At 33.5% G+C, this 26,986-nt stretch overlaps 1 protein-coding gene across 1 annotated transcript in view; it reads right to left on the bottom strand.

Annotated features, from left to right (window-relative positions):
• Positions 1 to 528: 528 nt before the first annotated feature.
• Positions 529 to 26,986, bottom strand: part of LOC117110470 (protein FAM117B-like) — a 63,617-nt gene continuing 37,159 nt past the window's right edge. The window contains exons 3-7 of the mRNA XM_033253183.1: positions 16,244 to 16,315; positions 13,824 to 14,066; positions 10,335 to 10,563; positions 8,720 to 8,849; positions 529 to 7,817 (exon numbers count right to left, since the gene is read on the bottom strand). Of these exons, the coding sequence (XP_033109074.1) occupies positions 7,640 to 7,817; positions 8,720 to 8,849; positions 10,335 to 10,563; positions 13,824 to 14,066; positions 16,244 to 16,315 (852 nt within the window). The 3' untranslated portion in view covers positions 529 to 7,639. The remainder of the gene's footprint in view (positions 7,818 to 8,719; positions 8,850 to 10,334; positions 10,564 to 13,823; positions 14,067 to 16,243; positions 16,316 to 26,986) is intronic.

Raw genomic sequence — 26,986 nt, 5'->3', positions numbered from 1 at the left:
GCAATCCGCCCCTGGGATTTCCCCCCTGGAACAAACGAGAATTGTAAGGCCACCTCTTAGGAACAGTTTTAACATTGCCCAAATGCCTCCTACAGCCATCATCGTCAGCAGGCCATCTCCACACACTACACTATCCACATACAGATTGACAAACATATTGAAAGAGCATTCTCCGTGGTGTAATGATGGGCCCGGGGCCCTGTGGCTTTCTGAGACTTGGGGGCCCCCTTTTTGATCCGGTCACCAACTCGATTAGGCCTTCAGCTTCAGATATAATGGTCTCAGAGACATTATGCTGTTATGTATCAACAAAGCCCTTTTGGGTATGGGTGATCGAGGACCCTATGGGTAGGTGCAGCTTCGGGGTGCTTAGGGGTCAGGGGTGCTGAGCGTTTTAATGGTAGGCCTACCAGGAAACAGGAGCATATCACAACATAGATGGATATAATCTTGCTCACCAAAATGAAAATAACATGTGGAACTGTAATGTTAAGAAACAAAACACTTAAAGAAAGAGTAAAAGTCAAATTATCTAGGCTGTCGCGCCTTCTTTTAATAAATCTTCATCATTAGACACATCTCCAGTACATCCGCAAGTTAACTTCAAAACCATTTTTTGTAACAACAGTTGACTGTTGTCATATTAGGTCCTCTTCCTTTGGTATCATTTGTGCAAAGAATAATAAAATAAATCCTTATTTAACTTGTATTATTCATATGCACATTATTGTATGATTCTTACTAATTAGCTTCTTCCAAATAACCAGGAAATTTCAACAATTCAAACATGAAATTCCATGAAAAACAAACACAACTTTATGAAGCTGCAAATAAAATGCATACTGAAAATACAGTATCACATTTTTGTCTGCCAGATTTCAAAATGTATGATCAGATTTTCTTCTGGTGATGTAAAGCATATTATTTCCAACAAACATGATCTGACAGACTCCAGTCAGTATGCACTGTAATGCAGATTTTGAAACATATTTCAGAAGACACTGGATCAAATAAACATAACCATTTTCCTCAACTTAAAATGAAATTAATTTAGGTATCAAATTTTCAAAACTACAGCCAAATCATTAAGTATAATTTCTGCTCTTCCAAAAAATAAAAGATCTCATTTTTTAAACATACAGTACCTCATATTTTACAATTATGAAATAAAACAATTCATAAGGTATTGGTTATTATCACATTTGAAACTGTTACACTTCAGTCTTCCATTGTGATTGGTCATGCCAGTTCACTTACAGTTCTTTTGAACAATTCTCTTACGATTTAACTAAGTACCAATGTATATAGAACAAAATTTTCAAAAATACAGAGACAAATCACAAATACAAGAGAACCACCATAAAAAAAACATCAAACCTACTGGTAAAACAAGAGTAAAATAACTTGTTTACTTTTAGATCAATTACTAACATGGGTTTTCATTTTACCTCCCAATACAATACAAGACTTAAGTCCTGTCCAAACTCTCAAATTTTATTTAAAAAAAAAAAAAAAAAAGTGACAAGCCTAAATAAGGTCATGATGACATCATATCATATATGGGCATACAACAATATTTTTTCAAAGAACATGGACAGAACTTCAGTTGCTTTGCTTTTTTTTTTTGTTGAAATTGTAGTGTTCTATAAAAATGGACTTAATTGTGCTGCAAACACAGCAGAAGGAAATAATTTAACAATATTTTCAATACAAAAAACTGGATAATTTTGATGAATAGGTACTGTAATTCCAGTAAATACTTAAGCACAGGCCTTACAGTTGGTTGATAACCAATAACATAAATACACAGCAGCACAATTATATATAAACAATGTTTAAAAACAGCACAAGCAGGTATAAACCAAATACAAGAAAAAATAAAAATCGTTATGTCCAAACACACAAGATATATACAATCTGTAGTAAAATCTATATAACCAAAAAAAAAAAAAAAAATTCCCCAGAAACATTAAACACATTGAACTGCTTATTTAATAGGATCAAGCAAGTAATAAGCTTCCCATAAACAATTCAGTTTTGACTGATTTATGAAACTCCTAAATATCATCGCTCATATCACAAACTTAACACAATGAAAGTAAATTGTGTTTAGTTTGTGAAAAACTAACATAATCTAATTTCACCGTGTTAGTTTGTGATATGATATGACTTGAGGGCTTAAGCAAAGAATATAGAAATGTTATCACCTATGCATCTGTTAACCAGAAAGGGAAAGATTTTGTTGCTCCGATTTTGATTTTCAACTGTAAGCCGAATATACTACAAACAAAGTAAACAAATCAAATATTGAATGTTTCAAGTCTTTTTTTCATTTTTAAGCCCTGTCCATTCTATCAAATTTTATTTGACAAGCCTAAATATGGTCATGACATCACATGATCATATATAGGTACATCATGACTATATATGGACTACAACAGTTTTTTTTTGTCCAAGAAAATTTGAGTGTGGACAGAGCTTTAAGCTCACAGACTGTATATCTTAAAATGATCTCAAACTCTGTCCGCACTCTCAAATTTTATGCGACAAATTTGTGTGATGTGCCCATATACGGGCATGATGGTCATATTAAACCTAAGTATCAGCATATCAGTTATTTGTCACAAAATATGACAGTGTTGACAGAGCTTAATGGACACACAATTTATATATTTTTAATCTCTTGATTGAATTTCAAGATCAAAATCTATACATAATAAAAAAAAAAAAGAAAACATAGAAAAATTAAGGAATCAAAAAATAAAATCAGATGAGATCAAATACTGGATTCCATACACAAATCACACACATTTTTATTTATAATGGAAAGAAATAAAACTTTCATCAATAGAATCATCAGATATAATCATCATCAGTCTGCACACACACAAAAAAAATCGCTAACAATGGACCTTACTAGAAGTGTCAATTAAACTTCAAAACCGACCAATCAAATTCATACACAAACAAGTTAACAGCATTTACACCTTAGCATCTCAGGGCCAGGGCTTAGCAGAAAGGTCTATTGGGTTTGCTATTTGCAAATGTCGTATGATGCTATATTAACTCTAAATAAACCATTGAGGCATTGATGAATCTGTATTAAAACTTTTGGAGGAGTAAACAAATATTCTGCATAAAACAGGTAAATATACAATTTTTACAACCTACAACCTAAAAAGCAACTAAATAATATATGAAGTGAAAAAACTAATTACATAAAGAGAAGTGGGTGGGTTCATCTTATAGTAAATTCATATATACATTTGGGATTACATTAATATACATGGGGATAGGGCTCCATGAAAATATAATTGTCTTTTCAAATTTATGCTCTTATATCAAACTTGAAAATTAACAGCTTAAATAATCAGTTCTGATCGCTTCATAAAATAGAGGCTAAAAAAAAAAAATAGGGTAAAATCTGTTATACTATACAAGAATGGTTCTAAAAAAACTGTATAATGTTAAAAGTAACACATAATTGTAGTGTATTAGTTGGCTGAAATTTAAATCCGTTTATAATTTATACTCTTTTCATTGAAAGAATTGACTGTATGTCCAGGTTTACTGATTACGGTAGTCATTAGGCAGCTCCTTTAAATATGATTACAAAATATAACATATAGTGACTCATCTGAACCAAAATTATTAAAGATACTATTTAAAACACATAAATAACACAAATATTTCAACTATTAAAAATAATCATCTGGGACACGTGCCATTACCACTAGGGTTATGCCCAACAGAAAAAAATGGCCAACTCTGTTGGTAACTAATTGATACACATTATAGAAGTGTGCAAGGGTAACTTTATCAAATTATTTCATTTAGAAACCATATGTATACCATGAAGTATTACTATACTGTGGTTTATTCTACTGTACTAGGACTTGAAAATAATCTCTTTTTATTCCATCTGGAAACATCTAATAACTTCCCTCAAAAATCTGTTTCCTCTTTCCTTCCCCCCCCCCCCAATGCTTAGTATGAGCCAGAAGGTAAACCTAACACACTGAAAATACATCAAGGTCAAACCTTATACCGGACTACCTGCATGTGTAGCATAGGTTAACTCTGCATTCTACCAGCCTCAATTTTAGATGAAGACTAAAGTATGCCTTACATATGTTTTCAGTGACTCAATCACGATTTCTAAAAGCTTGAATAAAACTCCAGACAGAAACCATAAATATACATAGAATATGAAATGCACACGCGTGATAAATCGTGGCTGAAGATTTACAGGCAAAGATGGCTGCGATGTTTCAAACATAAAAATTAGCTGCCATTGAATTACAAACACAAGAAAAATATGGATGACAATTGACGGCAACGCACCACACCAACTGCTCGACCTAGATAACCATCCGATTAAACAACATGACCATAAATAACCAGTTAGCTATTAATAGTAAGCCCCATTCAATTATTGGTGGTTCATGTAGATTGCAAATACAGTACATTCTCAATACATTACATTACATATACTGTATCAGAAGTGTCTTTATATGTTATCTATTTTCTCATTAATTACAGTATTCTCAATATACGGTATTTATTCAGAATTCTGAATACACTTTATTTATACATTATCCAAACAGAATGATTAATACAGTATTCAAAATATACTGTATACATTATACAGTATTCTTCTACTGTACTTAAGAGTATACTGTATTTATATACTGTATTACCCTCAATGTACTGTCTATTATACAGTAACCTCAATAAAATACTGTATCATCAATCACTACAGTACAGTATATTTATAATGCATTTTCAATATACTGTATTTACAGTGTATGCTTAAATCTTGTTTTCCTCTGAACAATCAAAGCATAATTCTTGATCATAAGCCTCACCAGGTAATTTTGTTTCCATCCAAGAAAAGCTGTGATGATTCTGAACACAAATTTGCTGAAAACTAATTCGCTTTAAATTTGACTATGATGTCAGCTGGTGAACCAGTAAATGGTGGGTGACCATACAAATTCATGTTGACCAATCAACCAGTGGCAGAGAATATGCAAACACTGTACCAACACTGGCGCCAGCAATCAGAGAATTCTGTTACAAACATGCTACACAATCCTCATCCTTCACTCAGCTCCATTATAACCTTATAGACTAAATAAGGATTCTTCAAAACACCCTGTCTCTGCCTGAAACATGTTTAAATGCCAACGCCTTTTCGTTTTACTCTGTAAGTCAGCACTATTAAACAAAATCAGGATTCCTCCATTCTTGAACACTTTGCTAAGTTACTGTCCGTTAAGAACTTCAAAGAATATCCCAATAACTGTTTAAAAGCTTGATTGTGAAAATACTGTACTAACCAAAAGGAATAATTACCTTCAGACTGCAACTAAAAAAAAAATCTAAATACTGTATTCAACTCCTCTACAGACATATTTACACCAATGACTTGTCACCTTCGACCCTACTACATTTCCTTTGAGCATATGCACACAAATGAGGTAAAAAATGGCTGCCACAGAAATATGGACAGAAACAAACCCACTCAATCTTCTGATGTCACTTACAAATAAATATCAAAATATAATCAAGCACCAAACACTTGAAACTTTCACAAAACTGAATGTGTAGAAAGCATCGAAGCATGCCAACAGCGTTACATAGCAGCTGATTCACTTTCAAGTGGTATTTATAGTGTGTACCTGTTTCCAAAGTATGCCTCCTCAAAATATAGAAATTGTAATGTGTGAAATTAACTGGTGAGGTAATCTAGGTTAATACATGACATCATTAAGGACTCAATGAATCAATACAAGAGAGTCTCACTACCGTTTGATACAAGAGTTTTGACATTTCAGATACAGCTTACAGAAATAGCTAATAACAACTTAATGGTAAAAATCTATATACTTATTTGTTGCTGTTTAACACTGTTACAACGAAGAGGAAATGAGGACAATATCAAAATACTGATTTAAGCAATATACAACAGAATGCACGCACAAAATGCTCAAAATGGACAAGTAATTATTACAATACAGGTTGGTGATTGAAGACCAAGATTAAACCAGATTTGAGGAAGTTGAACAAAATGCTGTTAAAGAAACAGGTCAGACAAGTTGCTTCTACGCAAAATTGAGCCACATGTCAGTATGGCACTTTAGTTAATATAACTCTCATTTATGAACCAAGATTGCTACTACATGAACAAGTACTTGGTTTATTTTCTGAAACTCTAAGACTGATAGATTAATCTTTATCCAATGTAGTTGGAATTATTTCTACATCAGAGAATTGAACTGGTGCAGTTTGCAGATAAAAATTTCCCTATAGACATAATGCATAAGATATGCATTATACATTAAGATAAAATAGCATGGAAAAATATTATGTTTCCCTGCATAAATTCTGTACAAATAATAGAGGCACAGGTAGGCATTGGATTAAGAAAGATAACTACAACGACCATCAAAATTTGATGACAATAACATACACTTCAATAAAAACACACTACTCAGCACCAAACAGAAAATAATAGTTTGCATAAAATTATAAATTAAAATAAGCATCACTCTAAAACATGATACAGTACATTAACAGCAATGAGACAAATTGTGTATTATTTGCTTTTGTTAGGTGTACACTCACAGGTATCACGTAACGTACCAAAGTACAGGTTCTTTGTGTACAGTATGTATTGTTTATTGGGGTATGGGCAGTTAAATAAATCTTTAAAATCATAAATAAAAAAGTTTAGTCATTTTTACTATAAATGTTTTTCTCTTCTATTAAGCATTAAAACCGAATTTCTAAAACTGATATTTTTTTTTTGCAACTTTAAAACAGGGTCAAATATTTAGGAATACACTTATGTACTTTTGCAAACTTTTAAACAGGAAAAACATTTAAATATTGGTTTCCAATTGCAAACCCTCTAAAAATCAACTCTCAAATTTCGTATTGAACATTTAAATAAATCTCATAAATATTATCTTCAATTTGATTAGATTTTCAATTAATTAGAGGAAAATTTGATTGTTTCTTGAACACCATAATCTAAATCACTTTGTTTTCCATCATTGTATTAACTAATGTAAAATGCCAAAATTAAATTCAATATTATGGCTACTAACACCAAAATACCAGTACTTTGATATGATTATTAGTAACAGATATTGAAGTTTTATGCTTTGCATGTAAATAATATCAACTTTATAGGATATTTCTATTGATTTTTCAAAAACTGTGATGATGTTTGTACTTTTTATTTGAAATTTTAATGTAATAATTTATATGTAAATTGAGGCCATTCCAATTTATAAAACTCTTTCTTGCATAACTGAACAAATAAACGTTTCTAATTCTAACAAAAAAAATTGATCTTCGATAATGATAAACTATCAGCAACATAGGGGGCAGTGTTCAGTATCTAATTACCCACTGAAGGGCAATCTTGAATATTGGATAAAAAGGCCTCTTGCACCAAGCTTTTTGCAATGGCTTCCACAGATAAGTATTCAATTTAAAAAAAATATTTGTCAAAGATACGGGAGAATAATTGTGGCCTTTTAGTTGCAACCATTTTGAAGCCGACCCCACATAGTCAATGGTAATTGTGCGTTGCGTATTCTCCATTTCATTGTACCAGGTTAGGTCATCATTTCTGATCATCCACAGCAATGTTGTTATTTTGCACAAGTGTTTTTGTGGTGAATTCACCAGGTAGATTGGGCAATGGGCAGAAAGCTGACAAACCCAGTCCCTTGGGGCAGAAATATACTTTTGTCTTGTCTGGGCACAGTCCGTTGTTTTCATCACCTTCAAACATAGGGTGGCTATGGAAGAGAAAAAAAAAAATTCTTTTATGCAAAAAGTAATTTACTTGAGGTAGTATATAATAGTAATAATAATTAAACAGTCTTTATTTACATACAGTTGTTCATGTTTGCATTATTTTTAGCGTGTGTGATTATAATACCATATTTGGATTATAGAATAAAACCAACAATGGCAGCATCAACAGGAACTATTCAAGTTCACCATTCTAAATGCTAATTCCATACTACACAAAAAAATAAACATTAATAACATTATGCAAGTCCTATATAGCACTCAGTGATAATTATCTATTTTCTTAACAGAAAAATGGAAGATGAGCAAGTACTTATTCGAATAACTGAAATCAACTATAAACAAAAATGATGGTGATCATTATTCAGACTAAGGATTAGTTTCTAGCACATATTGCACTTTTATGCCAATAGGTGAAACCTTGTTTTTTATGAAAACACACTCTTGCCTACTATGATTATTTAAAATTGAAAAATAAAAATACATTATTATTGTGTGACACTCTCTTGAACAGTGGGGCACAATTGCAAACCTATCCAGAATCATGTGCTTGGGCGGAAGCAAGGGCAGACGGTGCGATCGCACCCCCTAAACTGTATTAAGAAAAGAAATTGTATTTTATTGTTGACATGAATTACCGGTAAGATTTTTTAGGTATCAGAGTGCAACTTTCAGACACCTAGAGGTCCATATTCTCTAAATTTTCGCACCTAGATGTAACATGCCTAAATATGGTCATGACAACATCAAATTATGACCATATATAGGCACATCATGACTATATATGGGCAGATTTTTGTCAAATAAAATGTGATCGTCTCTACAGGGCTTAAGACGTTGAATGATGGTCACATTAATTGTGTCCTGGGGCAATTGCACTACTTACATGGGATCTGAGAAGGTCTTCAAAACCTTTTCACATCCTTCCGGTGGCTCCCTTGTCAAAAGATACGATTTGTTGACACCTGGTGAAGATGCATATTTATTACCTGAGTGTAAATCTGGAGAGCTGTCACCTGAGAATAAGAATATAAAAACAATACCTTTTACATACATTATAATATTTGAAATGAAATTTTATCGGCTTTGCATATATTCAAATAAACAATCAAAGGTGTTAGAGGTGAGGATGTTCAAATTTTTAACATGCATATAATATCAATGCCTGTGTGATAGTTTTACCATACTGATTACTCCCTTAGTGTATGTATTTTTTTTATTACCCTGTGTAACAAATGAGAAATTTGACAGAATTGCCATTAAAAGGTAGGCTAAAAGTGGAACTGCAAGTCACAACTGAAATTCTCTGCTTTCCTAAGAGGAAACTACTTAAAGGTAAAGACACAATAAAACTGTATATACATATAGACTGACCTATATCTTTATAAAAAACAAACAGACGGTATAAGGTCAGATTAAGGCTAAAAAGACAACAAATAATGCCAATAAAAGATGGTTATACCAAGCTTGGAAAGCTGTCTAGTATCAGATAGGATAATAAAAAAAGGATAGAAAATATTTGTACTTTTATAGGACATACCATGATAGCAAGAATTTTCTTTGTTCTACACACAGTTTATTTATTTTTTCTTAAATTCTTGGTCAACACTATTAAGTTTAATGTACGAAACAGTGATTTGCCCTTATATTAGTGTGATATAATTAAGCCAATGGATTTTACCTATGCCATCATCATGCCCTTCCATGAAAAAAAAAATTCAAATAACACTTGATGATAAGGTAGACAGAGCTTTATGCAATGACCTTTTATCCAATTCATGATTTATTTATAATTCAACAATATTTCACAAAGGTATCCCTAACAGCAACGCTGGCTTAAAGGGGCGCCCAACTAATAATACAAATATTACATTATAGTTTTAAAGATAAGTATACAACCAGCAAATGCGGTTGCACTCATAATGCTAACAAGGCCTAGCATGTTGGTCAGAGGCAAACAAATGCAAGTAGCAATGTGCATTCAAGAGTGGACCCAGAGATCTGAAAGGAGGAGGGGGGACGATACAACACTATTTAGGGGGAAAATTTTTCTTTTCTGGATGCCCGGAAATAAACTCTGAGGTGTTTTTGGCTATCAATACTCTCCCAAAAAAAAGATGACGATGCGGTCGAAGAAGTCAGAATATGTGGATGAGGTGCAGTACAGTAGGATAATATTTCCATTATTTTGAAAAAGTTCCGCAGAGAGAAACTAATACAGTATAATACATTGGGAGAGCCAGAGAGAAAGACCACAATTCATCAGGGAGAAAAAAATGTATATGTACAGTATTTTCTACACATTAGAAGGCTCTAAAATCGACTAAATAACTCTTTGAAACCCCTAAATTTACATACTATACGCTTCACTTTCGTAGGAGATATCGGAAACCCCCGTCGGGCAAATCCTGGCACCACCCTTGATAGCATAACATATATTAGTAGTTGATCTTGTGTAGTACTTGCAAAATTGACAACAAATGCCAGCCAATATAACAAACCTTTCTCATTCTTCTGTTCAACTGGGCCAGAGGAACTAGCTCTGCTAGATGGCTGTGACCCGTCAAGTTGAAATGGTGGTGATTCCGAGTGACTGCGACTAGCCGATCGGCTGCCATCGCTGCTCTCCTCGTTGCTATAATTATGTGTCTGTGTGTCACTATCACACATCTTTTTGCCCCGTATTCCTGGAAAAGGGGCACGGTGGCCATCTGGGGTGGGAACCTGAGGCTGTGGGGAAGACCAAATCAAATTATCTTATTGAAAAATTAAAAAGCATGCACATTTTGTAAATAAAATACAGTACATACATTGTAATATACACTTTAAATACACATACTCTATAAAACATTATACAATCACACCTTGTTAAGTACACATACGCCTTGTAAATACACATGACTCGAACCACGTAGAATACATAGAAACCTTTAAAATGAGTACTTTTAAACATACCATACAAATATACCCAGTGAAATACTAACACACACATACTATATATATAGCAAAATACTGTTGAAATCCATGAGTAATTGTGAAGCATGATAACTATACTGAAAATTTTGAAGGTCAGTGGAACACTTATCAGTTGAGACAAAAATGGTTCTAAAGAAGCAACATATCAATTAATCAAACAGATGCTTTCACATACACTAAACACACCCTGTTCACTACTCAAACATCTATTTATAATATAGAGACAAATTGTCTTAGTAACTACAGTCATTTAATTAAATTTATTATTATCTTATATAGGCCTACACTGCTCACACATCATACCGTATATTCTTGCGACCGCGTGGAAGATGACCCCCAAGTTTGAGAAGATTTTTGGACAAATTTTGTATGTTGGGCATATAAGACGATCCCCACCCCCCGTCCCGCATCATCGTCGGAATTCCAAATTTTTTCTGCTCTTGGTGGTCTTGATACTGCATCTAGCTGGCAAAAAACGGAGCCAAATGTAGTGCAAATAATACCATTTGACAGGCTTTATGTTCATTAAAATCTTATTTGCCCACATTAAAAAATGGCGTTCATTCATACTATTAGTTAGAAACTTCATTTCAGTATAAGACGAACATGATTTAAAATTTCTTGGTGTTGCAGGCATAAGACCAAGCCCTGTTTTGCGATCGTAATTTGCTTTTTTAAACCTTGTCTTATATGCACGAATGTACATTATTAATTTTTTTCTTTTTGAAAGGAAGAACAAGACCCATTTTTCTTTCAAAAAATGAGCACCGACCATACACAGATCAAGGCACACATGGCTTCACTGCCTACAAAAAGAATTTTTTTTTTTTTAGATTTTTGCTTAATCTTCTGGTTAAATTTAATTTAACTTATGAAATCAAATGAGGTAGGCCAAAAAACGTAAGTAAGGAGATTATACAACATTTTTCCCCTTTAGCCTTTTAATATGCATCGTTCAAGGCACAGGCCACCCTTTGTTAAAGACCACTTAAGGGACAGAGGTTTTTATGCCCTTTAGAAACTCATAGAGATGAAAGATAGGTACAAGGCTGAAGTGAAATAATTGAAGGGAGACCTGTATTTTAACACATAAATACATAAATCTTTATTTTAATTTAATTCTGTTTGATATCTCATGCAGGTTATCTTGCCAATGCACTCTGAAATAATAAATGAAAATAATTTAATAGTTATTTAAGAGGATATTGGCAGTGGATTTGACAGGCTCTTTGAGAAAACAAATAAGTCATTTACAGACGTCTAAAGAGATGGCAGTTGATTTGATCAGTACTAGTAATGTAATGTTTAACTCCTGTGATTGTAAACCAGTGTAATTTATCCACATGTGTACGATTTATTTCAAGTAATGCATACCTGTGACTCATTTTGTGACAGAGTATTAAACAGCATTGTTGATGGATTTTGGTTTATATAACAAAGTTCGATCTCTTTGCGATTGACAAGAGACGAATATTATAACTAAAGGGCTGGTGATATACAATATTTTAGACCTCTTTGTTAACGCTAATGAGGAAATTCAACATGCTAAAACAGATACAGTATCATAATTATATTGATGTACATCTTTCAGTACCTAAGCCAAGCTCTCAGTAAACCTGTAAGTAATAAATAAGCCACTACTAAAAGTACCAATGAACATGCAATCCCCTTACTTTATTAAAAACTTCCTCTTTTAAAACGGTAAAAGTATGCTTTTTTTTCATTGTGAATGACAAAAGAAGTAGAAAACCTTAAAAAAAAGAAAAATTAATTGCTTACTTTGTATGATTTCCAATTGAAAATTAGTATTTTCTTTAGCAAATATTTTTTCATACAGTAAACAAGGCTCTAACCCTTGGTACTATTTATGCTCTAGGCTTATTTTCATGCTTTACTTTGCACACTAAAGTGAATTGTAAGCATAGGCCCACCATTGTACTAACTGTTTACATTACATTTGGAATATTTTAATGGTGGAGGTGGATATAAAGTAACCATGAATTCTCCACATAGTAACAAATTCTTGACAACAAAATGACAGATTGATGAAAGCTAGCATAGAGACTTGAGCTAGCAAGTGCTCATCTTTGGCAGAAGTTCCCATTCCTCAACAATTCAGATGATGAAGACTTTAAAACAAGGGATGCTATTAAGTAATTCTATATTTTAATCGGATTTTAGAAAACCTAGAAGAAGTCCCAAGCATTTTGGGAACGAAGAGGATGAATGGAAGATTCAAGTTAAAAGTAACCTTTAGCATCTTCATTATCACGGTGTTAATTAAGTTAATAATTTATTATAATTTCATGTCATGGCCTACTCAATTGTAAAGTGAATTGTACACAGTACTATACAACATGGTTTGAGGTTGAAGTAGTGAATTTTACATCCTGAGGTATTGGATGATTGGCACTACAGTACATTCCGACGTGAAGCAGAGGGAGGTAGTCACCACCTACTGCACAGAAGGACAGCAAACCATCCATCTACATTAGCCTTTTAATCTGCACTGAGAAAACTACACAGTTTGGATACAGGTCTCGTAGCCAGGGGTAAATTTGGCGCACACAGAAACAACCACTCCACTACAGAGTGGAATACACTAATGAAATGTTGTTATTGATCTAATTAATATTTATGAGGTAGATCATCAACCAAAACAACACTATCACTTACAGTGACAATAAAAACAATCAATCAGCTCCATCACTTGTTATCTTTCACACCACAAACACTAATAAGATTATAAACAGAACAATAGGATACCATAGCAATAGAAAGCAGGGATGGAACCAGCTAGTGAGGATGCTGGGGAGGTACCAGGGAAACCTGGCCTAGCCATCAGGGAATCATTGCAAATTCTACAGGATTTCAGACAGTGCCATTTTCAGGCAATTTTTTACCTTAGCCCCCCACTCCCTTTAACCATGTGGCTTATCAGTTGGCAACTTCACTGATAAGAAAAAAACAATGATGTAAATATTGAATGTCATGAAAAAAATTTGAAAACATACTTTTCCAATATCATCTTCTACTCCATTCAATACTAGTTTTTCTATTTCCTGATTTAAACCCTCAACACTGCTACTTCCACGGATTCGGACTCCTTGGCTTCGCGGAACTGGTATTGCAATGGATCGGCTTTGACTTTGGGAACTGGAACTATGGCCAGCGGAATGATTCGCTGGAACAGGTGAGGCACGGCTATTAGAGCTGGGACTGTTTCGACTGCCTTTTCTTCTCTGTTGCTTTAATTTCTACAAAGATAGTAAAATGTTGATTTTAAATTCATTAAAAAAAATATAATAACTCAATTACTAATTAAGTTGAACAGAATTAATATTTTGAAGGAACCGAGACAATGTGTTTTCCTCTGCAAACGTTTTACAGACTAGCTGACAATAAGAATACATAGTTTTGAGCTTTTATTTTATCAAACTCTTTAAAAAAAACGAAATCATTTAATATAAAAAAAGGTTTCTATACCTTTGTTTCTTAGAAAATTTCATCAGTACATATCTTTCGTTACATTAACATTTCACAATAAACAAGACTTTCATGTTTCTTAAATCATGTGCTCTACAAAAAACATTTTTTTCCTCTGGAGAAAAATCTGGTTTGCGATCACATCCTTTGACCCTGAAAATTTAGAAGGGGAATTTGTCACACTTCATATCAAGATCTGTTCAATGTAGACAGTGGTATAGGAAACCATGTCAATGTCAATGAATAACCACACGGCAGGGATGATCATGACAGAAATGTTTTTCTGACTGCAATAACAGTGCCTTAGTATAGACATTCTCATTGTATTCCAAATGGCATCAGAAATGCTAGTTTCGAAACTAGAATTGAACAGCTCGATGCATACGAAATGATCTGTTTAAATTTAACATGTGATGTACTGAACTTATGCCACTAAGTGCGATTGGACATGTTGAAGACTTTTGAGACCTGGTGATGGATTATTGCTATCAACCATGAAATACACTAGATAAACTAAAGCCTGCTAGGTTAAATTCAAACAACTTTACATACGGCTGAACACGTCAATAATAATAATATCGTATACTGAATAGGAAGCTACGATTTATTTAACAGACGCAACCTAAGACCTGATTTAATTATATCATATACACCATCCTCCAATTAGACTCTCTTTTAATTATTTAATAGTTTCATTGCAAGTTGACACAGTGGATGTGGTTCCGGATTTTGATTTTGAGGTCAGTGTTTAAAATCCTATGCAGTTTATATGTCTTTGGACAAGGTAATTTACCAATGTTGCATGGTACAACATGCACAAACAAATGATTACGTTCGCTGGGGAACTAAATATGTGTTCCAGAATAATTCAGTTTAATGACAAAAAAAAATGAGTAGAACCAGAGGGATTTGCTTGGGAATTTGTAGATGCATATAAAACCAACATATTAATTCTAAAAAATTGTTAAATTATTACTTGAAATAGTATGCATCAAATGCTACATTATTAATGCTGCCAACCAAGGAGGCTACCACTTGCTAGTTGAAGTAGAACTAAGTAGCAGGAAAAAGATCAATGTAGCTGCAAATAATCATACAGTTGTGGAGGATCCAGATATTTGAAATAGAGGGGAGGAACATTCATAGACAGAGGGTCTAGACATCTGATTATAACACCTCTACAGTAGGTGGGCAGTAATGCCTATCACCATGTTTTCTCATGATAGATTTATAAACATTTGTATTCTTCATGAAAAAGATAAGATGGAATAAATTACCTTATAATGTTCAAAATGCACAATCCTTATACACATTCAAAAAAATCATTAAGAACCACTATTTTTCTGAACTTCAAAACAATATATAGTTTAAAGTCTTGATGTTAATTTGGTTGAATCTGACTGATGTTTTGAAAATGTATAATTATTTATTGTATTGTTTCCTTATTGTTCTATTTTTATTCTGTAATTTTGTATTCTCATTTAGGGACCACAGTGGAAATAAGTTGCTTTTTGTACTTCTCTATGTTTTTATCCTTGAATGTTTTTACTTATAATTACTTCAGAATGAATAAACAAAAAAAATAAATAAATAAATAAAAAATAAAAAGAGACTTGGAATGCAATTTTCTTTTTTTCTCAATTTTTTTTTTATTTTGAAAAAGTTTAGTATGGGGAAAGGGGGGGGGGGATATGGCATGCTGGGCCACCTCTTGAATCCACCACTGCTCTTTAATTTTTCTTCTCTATTATGTCCATAAATTTTTTCGAAATGAACTCTTTTATTGGTAAACATAATCAAAATATATTTTACTTCACCACTGTAACACTTATTTTGTAACAGCAGAGGTAAATAAGATCATAAAATTCTAACAGAATATTTAAATAAAAAACATCAAAATGATTAAAAAAAAAAAAACAAAAAAAAAACATAAGCACAAAAATCATACTTCTTTTAACTCAGCACTGCCCCAGGATGACGACCTTTTATGTGATCCTTTCTTTTCTAACGTATCTTCAGTCTGAAAAATGCAAAAAAATAAACACAATGCCCATTGAAAAAGAAATTCAAAAGCAAAACGCAAAGAACTAAAATGATTAAATAATCCAGAAATTAATTAAAATACTTCTTGAGATTTGAATGGTGAGCGAAATTAATCTTCTGGTACACCATTATTAAAACATGATTGTCAGAAGAAGCCTAATTGTATACTGTATTGCCCTGGACACTTTGGTGAGATTGCACTGACCATCATCAGGATATTTCTTAATTAAAAATATGAAAAAAAAAAAAAAAAATCTGTAACTACTATACATGTTAGTTTTTTTCACCACAATATTGTGTCCCGGAAGTTTAAATATCGTACACAGCCTGATTTGATAAAAGTATTATGGTTTCATTTTACATAAAATCATTTATTCTGAACTTTTCCCTTTTTACAAAATATAACAAAAATATTGAATGAGAAGAGAACTAGAAAACAAGATTTATTCATCATTCACAAAGGTGGAGAAACTGGTGGGAAAATTATCTCAGCCTAGGGACTCGATGTCACACCTCGGTGTACTGCATTTCTACAACATGAATTGGTCATGCTGTACACATAAAACATCTCTTCCCGAAGTCAGTGCACTAGACCCCAGATGGTGCACACAACCCCATATCTACCCCTTATTTCTTTGTATTGTACTTCCTATCGGCTGGATAGACTACTCTCTGAAAAACACTGTTTAAACTGAGCAGTCACTCATAAAGTGCATACCTCCGCCCTTGTGCCTGAATACAGGCCATGTATGATGGGTGATTCCATTATTTCCCGCCCCTGTGCCTGAATACAGAACAATATGCAGGCCGTGTATGGTGGGCGACCCCATTATTTTCTTTTATGTTCTGGGTTAAAAAAAAAATAAATAAAAGAAATTTCCATGACTTTGAGCTTGGACCTTTTCTTTCCAATTGCTTTCTTTGATTATTACAGTATGTACCATTCCACTTAATTTTACGATCCATTATGTAGTTTTTTGCGTAATATTTCTAATAGACAGACAGAAAAACAGACAAACAGTAGTGAAAACCTCCTTTGGTGGCGGTAACAAATAAACAACCTGAATTTCATAGGTAGAGCAGCTTGATTGGAACCATGGTTACCAAAATCTTCATGGTTCAGCATGTATGCCATGATTACTAGCAAATTGTTAAATCCCCTCAGCTCTGCTGCTCTCTTGTGGGCTTGGTTGCATTATAAGTTTATGCTCCGTAATAAAGCTGTGGAAACCTTTTTATTTCTATGTAAATATTATTTTTTGATTATTATGTTGAACTATTCACACAGAAAATCCTCAACTGATTTAAATATCTACAGTACTTAACATGATCACTACTCAAATATAGTCTGATAGCAATGCACTGACTGACTAGGTTTTATACCTCCATGGTTGCCTAATAGCTCATTTTAAGTGGGTCAAGGTGGGAGACAAAGAAAGATCAAGCAAATCTAGACAATACATGTTACATGTTGCACATTTGCACTAATTATTACACACCAATAATTTCCTTATTTTGTCACAAATGCTGCAGATACAGATTAAAAACTATTAGAAAGAAATGGTTTTTATATTATAAAATATTTACTTTTTCACATTTGTTGTGTTTTTAGCTATTGTGCTGATATTGTTAACTGAATGGTTGTACTATTATCAGGTACTAAGACTTGCCACAAGTCTTATTTTTTATTATTATTCTCATTCTGGACAGCGCCACCAACTACATGTAGAAAGTTAATTTAGAGACGGAATAAGTGACTTGTAAAACACTGAATGCAGGTACCAGGATGCCAAAAGAATGACATTCATGACATATTCCGTATTTGGATAATGGGAGGACGAAATTAAACAATTTCAACCGATCACAATTTTCACATTTTCGGAGCCACGAAACTCCCTAATAAAACGGTCCTAATATACTTAGAATAGACGTCCTTAGAAGACTAGTGTGGGCAATGGCAAAAACAATTAAGCTTAAGCTAGATAGCATACAAATACGAACTCACTAATGCAGAAGGATGGCATAGGTTATAATGCCTAGCATAGAGCTCGTGATCGCGGTACTCTGACCATAAAAAATTAGCAGACGCACTGGGAAGCGTTGTTCACGGCAATGGACTGCAGCGAAAATTGATTCCCCCATCATTAATAGAACAAGCACACGTCATGCTTGGCTGATTAGTTTTTATTTACATTTCGCAAGTCTAGTGCCATACGCAGCAAAAGTCCATGTTGTTGTAAAATGCATTTCAAACCAGGCTGGTTTTTGATTTACGTTTTGGAAAAGAATTTGGAGAGGGCGTTTGATCAAGTCAGACCTACGTTTTGAATTTGAATTACATTTTAAAGAAATTAGAACTACATTTTGGAAAATTTTAACTATGTTTTGAAAATTAGAACTTCATTTTGGGAAACTAGATCTACATTTTGAGAAATTTACACCTACGTTTTGATAAATTAGACATTGAATTTTGCAATTACATTTTGATTTTAACATGGACTTTTGCTGCGTATGGCACCCCATAGAAGGAAGATGGTCTAGCTTAGTCCAAGTCGAGACATCCGCATTAATTAATATGGACGAAGTAAGCCAATCACGTGATTTACACAATCAGTCATGCATACGATATCCCACATCGAATTTGATGTGGTAAATCGTATGCATGAATGATTAGGCAGCGTTTGCCCAGGCCCTTATCCAAAAAAAAAATTGAGTATGGGACGCCAATTAAATTAGCTATGGCACGCACTACGTGCAATAAGAATGAGTAACCCAAAATCAGGGCCTGGAACCCAGGCTATCAGGTACTAGGCCTTTCCATTTAAAAGCAAAACAGTAAAATATAATTAACTGATTTTATTTCTTTACTGTGGGAAAATAACATTAGGGGAGACTTTTTTAATACCTTGTTTAGCGAACCCCGCTGCCCGCCAATAATGAAGATTTAAAATAAAAATAAAACAGATTTTTGGCCAATTAGCGCAGCCGCCGCCACAAAAAAATGGAAATTTCAGAAAAAAAATACAAGTTTACTTTATTTATACTTGTACTTTGTTTTACTTAAGTTTACTTTATTTTGTGTGTATTTCTTCCTAATTATATAAATTTAAAGCATTTAACCATCCCAATTACTACACCGTTTACATTAACCAATGAAATGTTAATTTTATTTCTCCTTCCTCAGGATGTTTTCGGTAAAACTCTTTGCTAAATGAAAACCAACGTTTTATTTTAATTTATTTTCCGCCCTAATCTGACAATCTTAATAAATATTAATAAGTCCACGAAAGAAGGTATAAAAAATGTCTCGCCTTATTTGGAATATTATTTGCTTGAACTTTAAATACAATGAATAAATTTTTTTTAAACTTCTCATAATTATTAATTATTATAAGGAAATGACAATATTTAATAATTACCTAATCTTCATCTAAATAACAATTTCTTGTACTAGCTAATTGTGAGACAGATTGACATTCACAAAGAGGTACTATTATATAGTAGAAATCACAAATTAAATTTGATACTCAAAATATCAACAACAATATCCATGGGAAGGCTAATTAACCTTAAGTATTACCAGGTCATGGGTCATTTTTTCTTTTGTACTTTCACATAATCAATACTCCTTCCCTTTCAACATTTCATTGTTAATAGCAAACGGTACATTGTACAATTCTATTAATCAATAGACTATAATAAGCATAAATTTTCTCATTTTCTTATTATGTTCTCTAAATTAGTATTGTGATTATAATATTTACCATACAATTCCAGCCATACTCAATTGCCTACAGTGCACCATAGAAGCCTAAGCAAGCATATGAGGATTTTGGATACTACATGTCAGTATTCCTGATTAGGCCAAGAGACTGCAGATTTCGAGACGTACCTAACGACTGAAAAACATATCTCCTAGAAACCTCACTATTTATTTTATCGTTTGATACAAAAGATTTTAAAAATGAACCTTAAATCTTTACATTAAATCAATCATCACTGTAGGTCTTATGATATTCTGCAATATTGTCCACTCTAAAGCGTAGTCACTTAGGCTTGCTGTGCGTACAATGTAAATTCATGCTAGTTCAGTCTACCTTGTGAACACCAGAATTTAATAAGAATTTCAGATGCACAGCCATCTGTTGAGTTACATGACACTAGATCAAGGGTTCGCAACGGGCAGCACGCAAGTGCGTGTTATGCGGCGCGTGAGAGAACAAGATGAAAACAATATCTCCTGTTAGGCTTGGGCCTATAGATTTCTAACGTTAATAATTTTGCATTCTGTTTTGCTGACTAGACCTATATACTGCCCAACAAATTGTAGTGATTTAATTAATCAAATTGGAAAAACTATCACAGTAAACCGTAAAGAAATCATAACACGCCAACTTTTTGCCTCTTGCACAGTCGCTCGCTTGATGTTTCAGGACTAGCTGGCCTAGCGCGATAGCATGGTGGCGCTCTGTTGCCTGTAGTGTGTAATTCTATACAGCAAGGGTAACTTTCTTCTAAGGTCAAAATGGCATGTATGAGCATCTAAGAGCTATATCTTCAACAAATTCTACTTTGGGAAGGGGGAGTCTGTACTCACAACACTAGTAAAATCTTTAATAAAATTTGCTATTCAAGGTACTGTACCATATAAAAAGTACATTTAAAATATGCTTTTTTCTTTCTTTTTCTTTTTTCAGTATAGTGGATACACAGCAGATAGATGAAATACAAACAGTATGTTGCTAGAACAACCAAGATCATCCAGGTTGGCTACTGTTCTCTTTATAGGTTCATTCTGTGTCAGAACACCCAATGGTGAACACCCCACCGACTCAGATTTTAATGAAAATTGGGAAAAATGATTATTGGCCTGAGAAAAGCTTAAATTTAAAATATTACGAAAATCCGCTTGTGGGATCAAAAGTTACGAGCCGTCAAAAATTAAGGAAAACCGCAAAAAGCCATGAAAATGACTGAAGCTGCCCATTTTCGAACAGCCATAACATGAAAACTACTAGGCCGATTTTGAAATAGTAAATATCATTGAAAAGGAGATGCTCTGAGGATTCCAAATATGTTATCAGAATTGCAATATGACCTAATATGTTAATACTGGATAACCTTTGACCTCTACTTTGACCCCTGATTTGACCTTGTGGAACATATTTATTTTTCTAATTTTATTTTTTTTAAATCTTTGAAGTGTTTGCTTATGACATATATAAAAAGCTAGGATATGTTTTTCCCCATTACTTGATAATATGCAATTGTATGCAAGTTGGTCCAAAAAGGCAAGGGTCACCCTGTTTAAATCTAGTGTAAAAAAAACATAAATAAAAAATGATATGTTTGATTAAACAATGTCCAGTGACAACCTCTTTAGAAACCAGCAAAAATGCTTAAATGGTTTATCATGAAATGTTCATAATTTTTTTTTTCTGACTTATCTAATTCTATAGTCTGTTTAATGTTAAGAATTTCAAAATAAATCCGATCAAATTTTGCTATTCCCGCCTCAACTTAGGCCTACAGTATTGGTAAAGTCTTTCTGAGTGTTACTGACACATCAAGGGTTTAAGTAGTCGTTGCTACAATGATTACTGAAAGAAAAAAAAATTGACATAGTACAGTGCATATTATGTACTCTAAATTGTATAAAGCAAAAGAAAATTCATTAAATTTAAAATTTGACCACTATATTTGAATTTTTTAAGTATTTTTGACACCACTAATCAATTCCTTGGCCCTAAAAACATATATATAGACCATAATATGACTTCAGATGAAAAAGTTATGACCTTTTCCAGATATTTTATTGCCGAAGAGGGGTAATTGTGCCCCCTGCCCCTCAATTTCATTTTTTTGGCCCACACTGTCTAATTTTTCAACTGATTTTCTTGAAAAAGGTGTCAAATGCTCAGAACATTAAACTGCTTCATTTTAAGACCGTATATTTGGTATTTGAAATACCCATTTACAGCAAACCACTACTGGTACAGTGGTAGTATCTCACAATATTCTTCAAACCTGGTATTTCTAATTGTTTAAATTACACTGGGACAAAACGTATCTTAGCTTTTACTACCACTTGTAGAGGCACTATCACTTACCTCATCATCAAGTAGAAAAATACAATATTTCAAGACATCAGGAAGACATTATATCAGCTCAGTGGCGGCTCTAGGATATAACTAATGGGGGGGGGGCTAAGATGTCCGACTGGGGGACTAAGTATTTATGGGTGTAACTACAGCACGCAGTGTTATCTGAGGGCCGAAGGCCCAAGCCAGGGGTGGGTATGGAAGGGGTCCCCTTTTCCCAAAACAAGATTTTTTTTTTTAATTGGAACTTCTAGATGGCCGGAAATGGCTGGAATGGGAACACTAGGCCATTTTTTTTTTTTTTTTGGTTAGGAAACCACTGCTAAATATTAACCATAAGACAACTCTTGTCCAAAGATAATTACACTTTCATATATGCTTGACACCTTTTTATTTTTGCAGCCTTGATCTATAAGTATTTGGCCAAAAAACAACTTTTTTGTGCTATAATTAATTCCGTATGGCTTAGATTACGAGGCACTTATCAAAGGGATATGGAATATTGCAGAATAACTGTTTGTGATCTTAGACATCAATCGTCCAACCTCCATGGATCTTCCCTGTCCCAACTTTTAAAAAATGTACAAAGTTGTGGTTCCTCTGATAATTCGCATTTGAAGTGTTAAAAGTTTTTTTAAGGGATTTTTAAATTTTTCCATAGCCCTCTTTAGTCCTACTCAGTGGCGGCTCTAGGATATAATTTATGGGGGGGGGCTAAGATGTCCGACTGGGGACCCTAAGTATTTATGGGTGTAACTATAGTACGCAGTGTTATCTGAGGGCCGAAGGCCCAAGCCAGGGGTGGGTATGGAAGGGGGTCCCCTTTTCCCCCCCCAAATTTTTTTTTTTAATTGGGACTTCTAGATGGCCGGAAATGGCTGGAATGGGAACACTAGGCCATTTTTTTTTTTTTTTGGTCAGACTGCCCGTCGAGCTTTGGCCGATGGGGGAAGGGCTTGACCAGACCGATGGGGGAGGGCCTTGACCAGACCGATGGGGGAAGCCTTTAGCCCCCTGCCCCCTTTTCTGAAAACATAAAACCAACTTGAACCAACTTGCATACAACTGAATATTATCAAGTAATGGGAAAAAACATATCTTAGCTTTTTATATGTGTTATAGGAAACGCTTCAAAGATAAAAAAAAAATCAAATTATAAAAATAAAATATGTTTCACAAGGTCATGTCAAAGGTCAAACTAAAGGGCAAATGAACATTTGAATTTAAACTGATCGTACTGCAATTCCAATTACAGATTTGGAATCCTTGTCAAATATCTTTTAATATGTTACTTATTTCATGAAAATCGGACCAGTACAATTTGATTTATTCGCGTTTGAAAAATGGCGGTAGTACGCAATTTTGCCATTTTTGATCGGCCATAACTTTTGATCTGTTGGTCCGATTTTGAAAAAAATTCAAATTTCGCTCTTTCTTACCCAAATAAACCTACAAATAAATTTTGGTCAAAATCTGAGATGTTGAGGTGTAAATCTGTCTTTTTTTTGGGTGATTTGACATGGAACGACCCTATAGCGCAATTCACTTACTTCAGTACATCAATTGTACTAAATGAATAAAACCAATTATTTTCAATGAATAATTCATAACTTAAAATTTATATTATATTTGATATTGAGTTGCCACGATTAGTTTTTCCATTAAAAACGAATAATAAAAATTAAGAATACAGAACAAATATCTAAATAACTATGAATAAACTAGGAATAGCCTGAAAATAACTCAATGATGACTCTATTATTTGAACCTGCTATATCCAATAAATGATTGTGTTGTAAAAGGCTTATTGGCAATTTGCTTTAGGGGAACATATTTACTATAGTAAACTGATGTTTTGAAAAGCAATTTGGCAAGGGTCCAGTGTACATTATGCCTTTGATGGAAGTATTTCTCCTGATTACAAATTCATTGTAGAATATAGTTCCTTTCTAAATGAGAACAATTCATGTAAATGTACTTATTATTTTTACTTTTGTTGCAATTTAATCATACTATAATTATGTTGGCTTGCAGTGGACTATGTCTTTATGTCTTCAGTCCTAATTGGGATCAATAGCAATATTTAACAAGTTAAATTACACAGTAAAACCTGGAATAGAAGCCCAATGGGCCTAATCTCAAGAAACCTATCTCGAATTGAAGCCTCCTCTTTAGTTGGCTAAATAAAATAGCCTTGAAAAGAAGCCCATGGGCTTCTTTTCAGGATAGCATGGGATTCTTTTTGAAAAAGCACAGTACATACACTTATTGATACTACTTGAATTGATTTAGAGTAGTTTAGATGATATAATCTGGTTAATACACTTTGATACACAGACTGATGTTACAGTGGCCCTATTTATTGTATTATATAGTAGTAAATTCCCAAAATTTACAGCATTCATTTTGAAAAGAAGTCACCCCCCATCCCCTCTTTTACTTTGCAAAAGTAGCCTCGAAAAGAAGCCCATCCAAAGTTCGCAAAAAAATGAATAAATCAACCCAAATTATATGAAATTCAGGGACGGCTTCTTTTTTTTTTTTTTTTGACTATTGACTTTTTTTACTTTTTTTAAGTCTGGAATAGCCTTGGCCAGGCTAGGGGCCACGGCCTAGCCTATTTTGCTGGATGGTACGCGATGCAAATCCAAAACTATCTGTATTTTCTACTTTTTAGGCGTAAACACATGTTTGGTTGTTAAAAAAAAAGTTTCCTACTGACATACCCATTATTTTTTTATTCTCCCAAAACGTGACCAACATTTTTTTGCCCTAATTGATGTTGGTATTTCATTTCTTCACCTCCATAAGTTCAAAAAAGAAAATAAATATAACAAATGAGATGCTTGCAATTGATCAATCATCATCAGCATGTTAATTCTATTTCCTTCTTTTTTTCTATGTACAACATAGGAATACCTGTCCTTGGTATTCTTATAAGGATGCGTCCACACTACCGAAATATCCTGGGTAGGGAAAATATTTTGTCTACAAAGCTATGAATGCATGCGCCATACGACCATATAGTCGAAACAAATCTGTTAACCCTCTAGATACCGTCTTCGACTGTAATCGAAATTGACCTCAAACCGAGAATTCCCATTTTCGACTGCGATCGAAATTTTGTGACTAAAAAATAGGTGGTTTTCAAATCGCATGCGTGAAGCTTTTGTTTTTCGAAATCTGTGAAGAACTCACATGCGCTTATATAAATATTTTCAGAAATATCAATTTGAAATCGTTATTAATTTCAAATTTTTTTCGAAATTGCCGCACAAGATGTGTACACAGCTGAGCAAGCGATTGACCTGATTTTTGATTCAGACAGCGATGAAGGTGAATTTTTAGATGTGCGAGACTTAGACGTGCCTGTTAGCGATAATGACGGTGGGGCTTCAAGCAGTTCTGGCGGCAGAGATATTCTAGATGAAGATGAGCCTAGGCCTAGAAATGTGAGGGTAGTCGACGCTTTTGAATGGAAAGATCGCGCTTATAGTTATGGATGGTTGGGTAAATAAATTATATAACTGTGTAGAATAGGAATGTTTTATATTTGTTTTTATTTTTTTTTGGGCTATAATTTATTTTTTTTTCGGTTTTTGATGACGATTTATATGTAGCATTTTTCTGTCATTTCTATTATATTATATATATATTATATTATATTATGAAAAAAAATTCCCAAAAATATAAATTATACATCAAATGAAAGCTTATTCTATAAGCTTTCTTTGTTTTTAGAAACATTTTTCTGTATAATTTACAGAAAGTTCCCAAAAATCCACCAGAACGACGTATACTCAAAAAAAGCAAAAAACCTTGTTACACTGCAAAAGAATCCGGTATTCAAGGGTTTGCACTACAAAAGAATCCGGTATCCAGAGGGTTAATAAGGCCAAAAAAAAAATATACTTATTTAGCAGGGGTGGGGAGAGGGGATTTTTAAAAATTTTTTAAAATTTTTTTGGCTGTCCTAGGCCTAGCCTAAGCCCTACTGTGCTTCTTAGGCCTAGATTTCAAAAATTGCACTGGTACCAAGCCAAATCTTTGATAAAGGTCATAACAGACACTAAATTTTACATATTAAAAGATTTGTTTGTACAATATTTATTTTAATAGGCATTGTGGTTTCGTAGGCTAACTGCTGCAGTGCTAGGCTAGGCCCCTAGCCATAGGGGTCTAGGCCTAGGCCTAGTTTCCAAAGGCTAGGCCTAAAACATCTGCCAATTGAAGCGTAGGTCGTAACCTATTGTTTTTCTTCATAGTACTTTATTATCATATTTAAAACATTGTTTATTATCTAAAAAGAACTAAATAAAAACATGTACGGCTACTAATACTATACTACCGATCAAATCGTCTGCGATTTCTGTCAACAAGCACATGTGAGAGAATCAATTTTTTTTTCTGCAGAAAAAAAAGACACACTTGTAATGTTGGTGGCGCACTTCACATCTTGTTCCCTGTGCTGAAGATGACTTTTCATGACTTTTTTTATGAAAAAAAAAAAAAAATGAGAGGAGGCGGCTAGAAAATCAGGGTCGGGC

This window comes from Anneissia japonica, unplaced genomic scaffold (genome assembly GCF_011630105.1).
Source record: "Anneissia japonica isolate Jap-2015-1 unplaced genomic scaffold, ASM1163010v1 scaffold3040_len1308831_cov196, whole genome shotgun sequence".
Classification (NCBI taxonomy): domain Eukaryota; kingdom Metazoa; phylum Echinodermata; class Crinoidea; order Comatulida; family Comatulidae; genus Anneissia; species Anneissia japonica.
Note: the sequence above shows the minus strand (reverse complement) of the source record. Positions and strands in the feature narration are given on the sequence as shown.